This window comes from Tachysurus fulvidraco, chromosome 25, assembly GCF_022655615.1.
Source record: "Tachysurus fulvidraco isolate hzauxx_2018 chromosome 25, HZAU_PFXX_2.0, whole genome shotgun sequence".
Lineage (NCBI taxonomy): Eukaryota > Metazoa > Chordata > Actinopteri > Siluriformes > Bagridae > Tachysurus > Tachysurus fulvidraco.
Window position 1 is genome coordinate 1,058,587 of NC_062542.1, and position 7,500 is coordinate 1,066,086.

At 44.4% G+C, this 7,500-nt stretch overlaps 2 protein-coding genes across 12 annotated transcripts in view; one reads left to right on the forward strand and one right to left on the reverse strand.

The window, feature by feature from the left end:
* nek11 (NIMA-related kinase 11) overlaps positions 1-5,777 on the forward strand; it is a 64,845-nt gene extending 59,068 nt beyond the window's left edge. For 8 of the 11 annotated variants that reach the window (XM_047808572.1, XM_047808573.1, XM_047808574.1 and 5 more), the window contains 2 exons: positions 3,595-3,655; positions 4,833-5,777. In XM_047808572.1, coding sequence (XP_047664528.1) covers positions 3,595-3,655; positions 4,833-4,993 — 222 coding nt within the window. In that variant the 3' untranslated portion in view covers positions 4,994-5,777. Of the gene's footprint in view, positions 1-3,594; positions 3,656-4,832 lie in introns of those variants that run through there. The other 3 variants (XM_027170143.2, XR_007139501.1, XM_047808576.1) reach the window with 3 other exon arrangements.
* LOC113657996 (sialoadhesin-like) overlaps positions 1-7,500 on the reverse strand; it is an 84,275-nt gene that overhangs the window by 53,602 nt on the left and 23,173 nt on the right. The window lies entirely within an intron of this gene.

The window sequence follows — 7,500 nt, forward strand, 5'->3', positions numbered from 1 at the left end:
TTATACACGTTACAGAGAATAAAACGGTGGATAATGTCCGCTAGCACTAGCTACCCGTTAGCTTAGCAAGTCATCGGTTTGCTCAAGGCTTTAGTAGAAAACACTGCTATGGTTGCTATGGATACGATAAGGTATCAGAAGGAGTGCATTAATATAAACTAATATAAATGTTCTAGAAAACTTTACGAAGTGAAGTGTGAGTTAGATTTAATCCGGATCGCTCGGTCTCGTCCGGCTGCTGGTGGTGACGGTGGTGACGGAGCGGCGTAGTGGGATCAGATACAGACCGAGAGAAACCCAGCTGAAGTGTTTCAGTGCCTGAGGGAGAAGATTTTATTGTGCTCTTTATTGCCTGGACTCCTGAGCAGCGTCGACATTAAGGACAGTTACAATGCTGACGGTTTTTACTCCTCCAGCTCGATGATCGCCGTGTGATGACTCCCCCTTATCTCTCACCGTGCCGCTTCACACTCCTGAGACCGTACAGTCTTTAGATCATATTTATATGTACAGAAAATAATAATAATATTTAAACCACATGAAACTGATCATCTGAGACATGTCTGAGTCTGAAGTCTGGCGTCTGAGCGAAATGTTGATGTAACACATTACACTCAGTAATATACAGTACTGTTAATAATAGACATATATAATCATCTCAGTCTCTATGTGACTCCGCCTCCTTTTGGCCACACCCCCTTCCTGAGGCTGATGCTTTGTTTTTCCTTCATTTACTTAATTTGGTCATGTTCATTTTATTATTATTATTATTATTATTATTATTATTATTATTATTAATATTTACCCCGAGGAGCTGCTGTAAGATGCGGTGTGCTGTATATTTACTGCCCTGCACTAAACTGGAGGCTATTGCTTCTCCTGAGAGGATTTTCTCCCTGTGTTCAGCTTCAGGTTCCCAGCAGGTTCTTTGTGTATTTTTTTTTGCATATTAAGTTAATATTCATTTGAATCTTGTTTGCATTAATGAGCTGTTAATGAAAGTGTGCAGAAGGTAAACTGGGTTAGTGCACATGGCACGTCAGCTCCAGTTCAGTCTGCAGGTCAGAATGAAATGAAACAATGCTGCAGAGGCAGCGAGAAGATTAACGAGAGTGATGCAGAACACACAGCTTACTCCCAAAGACCCAAAGAGGACACAGCGGGAGCAGAGTAATGACGTTCAACTTCAGAGTGACAAAGAAACGACTTCATACAAATTAAAAAAGCAGCCTCACCTGAGAAAAAAACTTACATGAGGAACAGCTTTAGCTAAGGAATACAGTCACCTGAAGAAGAACCTCAGATAAAGAATAGCCAAACCTGAGGAACAGCAGAACCTGAGGAACAGCCAAACCTGAGGAACAGCAAAACCTGAGGAACAGCCAAACCTGAGGAACAGCAAAACCTGAGGAACAGCCAAACCTGAGGAACAGCAGAACCTGAGGAACAGCCAAACCTGAGGAACAGCAGAACCTGAGGAACAGCAGAACCTGAGGAACAGCCAAACCTGAGGAACAGCAGAACCTGAGGAACAGCCAAACCTGAGGAACAGCAGAACCTGAGGAACAGCCAAACCTGAGGAACAGCAGAACCTGAGGAACAGCAGAACCTGAGGAACACCTCATGAACATGATTTTGAGGTAGTTCTGCTCTGACTTTGTTGGATTATGTCACTTGGCATTTTTAACTCTTAACGTTTGTGTTTTTACTGTAAATTCCGTATAATTTTCTACAACATAACTTGCCCTTGAAGCTGAATCTCGTCACAGTAACACACCTTCGGACCGTCGGCATCACAGCACATTTTTCCTGCACATTTTCCTTTCTTATTAAAAATAGAAATGCTGCTCTTTGATGTTTCCGAGTGGAGAAGCTCTCACACAAGCTGATGAAATGTGGAGCAGAATAAAGGAAAGCTGGTGGCTGTGATTTCCTCCCTCAGGCCCGAGGATCTCAGCGCTGCTATACAATCTCCTCCTGCAGCTCCACACAGCCGAGGCCACACGAGATTAAAGCGATTTGTCACTGCTGGGAGAAACAAGCGAGCAGATGGAAGCGCAGGATCGGCTGAAATTGACTCCCGGCTCGGTGGAGATCTGATAATTAGTCGGAAGACAGAGACGCCTGGACGCTTCTACTCCTTTCTTCAGGATGATGGCTCTTATACGGAAGGACATTTTCTCCTAGGTGGTTAGTCTCAGCGCCTCGTTTAGCTCGATACGGCCGAATCCCAGACGGCGTCGCTTTCACCCCGGAGCAATTACAGGGCAAAATCAGTCCTGTTTTTGCTTTCAGATTGGAGCTGAGGTTCTAAACAGTAGCATTCCATCACATTCTGTATTAACTCTGGTCTCATTTATCAATCTGTTATACTGATACAGACCAAGCTGAAACATTCCCACATTGTCTAATATATATTCCCTATAACATTAAACACTCATTAATATTCAGTAGTTACACATTAATATTCATTTACACTCTCACTATTCAGGATGCACTTGTTAATACGTTGAATACAGACATAAAAAAAAAAAGAAGAATGTCAGTAAATATAGAATTACAGAGGGGTCACGGTGGCTTAGCGGTTAGCACGTATGCCTCACACCTCCAGGGTTGTGGGTTCGATACCCGCCTCCGCCTCGTGTGTGTGGAGTTTGCATGTTCTCCCCGTGCCTCGGGGGTTTCCTCCGGGTACTCCGGTTTCCTCCCCCGGTCCAAAGACATGCATGGTAGGTTGATTGGCATCTCTGGAAAATTGTCCATAGTGTGTGAGTGTGTGTGAGTGAATGAGAGTGTGTGTGTGCCCTGTGATGGGTTGGCACTCCGTCCAGGGTGTATCCTGCCTCGATGCCCGATGACGCCTGAGATAGGCACAGGCTCCCCGTGACCCGAGAAGTTCGGATAAGCGGTAGAAGATGAATGAATGAATGAATGAATATAGAATTAATGTTCATTAATATTCATAATGGGCTCATTAATATTCATCACATGCTCCTTAATACTGACATACATTTAAGTATCGAATGTGAATGTTTTTCAGTAGCAGAACTCAGACGGGAGCCGCATTCTGTTTTTATGAAGCTAAGAACCTTTAATTATCCAGCGTAGAAACCTTTTACTCCTCGAGCATCTACATGATGATTAAACCCTAAAACGAGCACCGTGTCTGCAGCATCTCTCTCTCTCTCTCTCTCTCTCTCTCTCTCTCTCTCTCTTTCACTCCAATCCATTAAAGGATCTATCTGAAAAAAGGATGATGATTAGCACTAACGCCAGCTGAGGGGGAAACATTTAGACTTTGCCTGCGGCTCGATCCACATAAATCACACACTTACACTAATGTGCCTTTAACTAAACTGTGAACACATCAGACTGTCATCAGGACGATTCAGCAGCCGAGGCAGAGAAGAGTCGAGGAACCTGCTGGAGACCGAGCGGCAGCTGTTCACGTTAAACTCTGACGGAGTCGTTCAGTCGTTCAGCCGTTCAGCCACGTGTGTGACGTCTTCTGCAGGGACGTCAGTGTTTAGTCAGTGATAATAAACGAATCATTTCCCGATGTTTCATGAGCTGATTGTTCTGTCTCTTCCTCAGGACAGTGACCTGGAGGCTGTGCTGCGACACATGGAGGATGTTCTGCAGGAGAAATCCATCGGTTAGTGAAACTTACACACTGAGATGTAAATGTTCCAGCGTGTGAGCGAGAGGTTAGCGTGTGTACAGTAGCCTCAGTGATGAGCCATGCTGAGGTTTCTGCTGCTTTTCTGTGTGATAAGGAGTTTTTTCTCCTCCTCGTGATGCCACCTGTCAGCCATCAGGTCACTTATTCAGAGTTATTTAGAGTTCTGACCCGGAACTGACTCGGAACCGACCCGGATCAAACACACACACCCTCTGAGACGGATCCGTGGAGACGATCCCCATCCTTCACTCCTGACTGACATTTTCTCTTTATTTTCCTTCCTCTGATTTATTCACATCTATCTGGGTCTCGACTCTAATCACCGACCTCTGCCTCCTTCCTCTGTGACAGGGTTTTTTAGGCTGGTTTCACTATGATGATGCCTTCAGAATGTGAGGCAATAAATAAAACCTCCTGAAAAACATTGTTTAAGAAGCAGGAACGTTAAGGAGGTGTAGTGAAGAGGGACGAGGAGTAATGTACGACACCTGAGATACAGTTAGGGAACTGGGAGGAACTACAGCAAGCATGAAGTGACAAACGTTACACACACACACACACACACACACACTGCAGGCTGTAAATTTTTTCCACCTGGATGTTTTTCCTGTCATCATGTTGTTTATGGCTCGAGTGTGATCAGTTATCCAGGTTTGTGTATTTAACGTGGAACAGATGTTCTGATCTCACAGCAGCTGGATCTCAGAGTAATTATGACACACACTGTTTTACATTTACACCATTTACCACACACACTTATCCATAGTGACTTACAACTGAGGGTTAAGGGCCTTGCTCAGGGGCCCAGCAGTGGTAGCTTGGTGGACCTGGGGTTCGAACCCATGACCTTCCGATCAGTAGCCCAACACCTTAACCACTGAGCTACCACATGTTTTATACAATGCTTTATGTACAGTGCATGAGGCAACCATCCTTTTCTCCTCTTCCTCCTTCAGCACCTCTCTTCTTCCTCCTCCTCCTTCTCATCTCCTCCTTTCTTCATGCCCATCTGTCCCACACAGACACACCCACTTGTCTGACACAAACAATGTCGCCTTTTACAACATGACTAAATGTGTGTGTGTGTGTGTGTGTGTGTGTGTGTGTGTGTGTGTGTGTGTGTGTGTGTGTGTGTGTGTGTGTGTTTCAGCAGGTGAAGAGTACAGAGGCGTGTCTCACTCAGGTTTGCACACAGCGATCAACAGCAACATGGATTCAATCCAGAACACGAGGGGAGATTTATCTAAAAACTCTCTAATTTCACATCCTGACCACCTGACCATCAGAACATCTGACCATCTGAACATCTGACCACCTGACCATCAGAACATCTGACCATCTGAACATCTGACCACCTGACCATCTGACCATCTGAACATCTGACCATCTGACCATCTGAACATCTGACCACCTGACCATCCGAACATCTGACCATCTGAACATCTGACCACCTGACCATCTGAACATCTGACCATCAGAACATCTGACCATCTGAACATCTGACCACCTGACCATCTGAACATCTGACCATCGCCACCTGACCACCTGAACATCTGACCACCGGACCATCTGAACATCTGACCATCTGACCATCAGAACATCTGACCATCTCACCATCTGAACATCTGACCATCTGACCATCTGAACATCTGACCATCTCACCATCTGAACATCTGACCATCTGAACATCTGACCATCAGAATATCTGACCATCAGAACATCTGACCATCTGAACATCTGACCATCTGCACACGCCGAGGCTCTCATGCTGGGGTCTCTCGACTCATCACTAACATCACAGTGTGACATTGAAGCCGTAGCGGCGATCAGTGGGTTTTGTTCCCCGTCTGTGAAGCTCAACGTTCTGCTTCCTTAAAATCTACAAAGCAGAAAAAATGTCTGAAGAAATAAACTGAATTTCTGTGGAACTTTTAATCCATCCAGATGTTTCTGATCTGTTCCTCGAGGTCCTCTGTGCTGAGCTCATGCAAACGTTTCGGTCTGTGACGTGATCTCGTGATCAGTGAAGAAAACTTCAAACGTAAATTTTAATTTAAAGAAAAGTAAAAAATTAAATAAATTGGAAGATAAAGCCTTTATTTCCCTCTTCTGTTGTTGCAGGTCAGACGACTTTACGTCTCTGTTACGCAGCGCAAATTGTATTCAGCGTTTGTTCTGCTGGTCGTTTCTCATTTAGACTTTTACAACCGATGGCTCTGATTTATTGAGTTTTGTTCGTCGCTTTCTGCTAACGAGTTAAAATAAAAGTTAAGTTCTCGATCAGCTTCATGTGACGGTTATCGCTGAAGCTGACAGCGGCGGCGTCTGAGCTGGAGGGTCGTCTCGCTTGTGCAGATCAGTGACATCCTTCTTTAAAGGCAGGGTCTCTGATTTTTGAGAAACCGAGTCGGAACGAAAAACTAAAAATCTAAACAAAATTCAAAACAGACGTGTAGCCGATGAGCAGAAAGGGGCGGGGCTTGTCATTATGGGTGGACAGAGTGTTCAGTGCGCATGTGTGACATTAGCAGAAAGCGGTTTTAACATCGACATGGAGGATAAAAACAAAGAAAGAAAGAGAAGAAAGACTTATGATAAGGACAAGAAGTAGGACGTGTTAATATAGGATCAGCTTTCCAGCGCTGGAGAGAACTGAAGGAGCAGGAAGTTGGCCACATATTCACAGGTTGGAGTTTCCCGAGTCAATAACTCCTGAGCTAAACGCTGTTACTACACAAATAACACCTCTTTTCTATCGTAGTAATGTAGAGAGGCAGCTACAACCGCGTTTTGTGTAGTAACAGCGTTTAGCTCAGGAGTTATCGACTCGGGGAAACTCCCACCTGATTTCTGCTAATGTCACACATGCGCACTGAACACTCTGTCCACCCATAATGACAAGCCCCGCCCCTTTCTGCTCATTGGCTACTCGTTTGTTTTTTATTTTTACTTTGTCGCACCTTTAAGGTTCTTTAGATAATTCTCAGGATTACACTGTGGTGTTTTTTATGAACGATGGTGTACAGTTAGTGTGAATAATGAGCTGTTGTTAAGTTGTGTGTTAATGTGATAAACACAGTGTGTGTTATTCTGTCTATAGGCGAAAACAAGCGGGAAATCAGCAGCGGTTTGAGACGGAGCCGAGTTGCTCCTAATCGTCCCGGAGCTGATTAGTTTCCCATAACAGCACAACATTTAGCAGCTTCTCCATCTGTTTTATTTATCAAAGAACATCATACTATTTTATCTGGTTTCCTGTAATGTTGTGGAACGTCTGAGCAACGCCGAGGCCTGTTTAGTCAGAAACAAACAGAAGAGCTGCTAGTTATTAAAGAACTGTGTGTTAAAGTGTCCCTTGGAGCCACAGACACAGGAACTGGATCACTGGATCAGGTCAGTTTCACTGAGACGCTGCGAGTTTCAGTGAAAACATCTCTGTTTGTTCGGTGGAGGCGTCTCGTTTTTGAGTGAGGGGAGAAATAGAGGCTGAGAAGAGAAGACAGGGATGAAGAGGAGGAGGAGGAGGAGGAGGAGGAGGAGGAAAAGAAGAGGATAGAAACAGGTTGTAAATTACACAAGCAGCATCTGTGTGATGGTGTGTATTTAAGCCCTCAGTGTGTATCCCAGCCATCAGTCAACATCATTACACACTGTTCACATTCCTTTCTGTAAAGACTCAGAGTAAATAAGAGGAATTATTTACATCAACATTAGATTTAGATGTTTCTCATTTTCTCTCACACAAACATTTGCTTTTTATTTTCAGTACAGTGGCGTTTATTTTACCGTAGGGAGAGAGAGAGAGAGAGAGAGAGAGA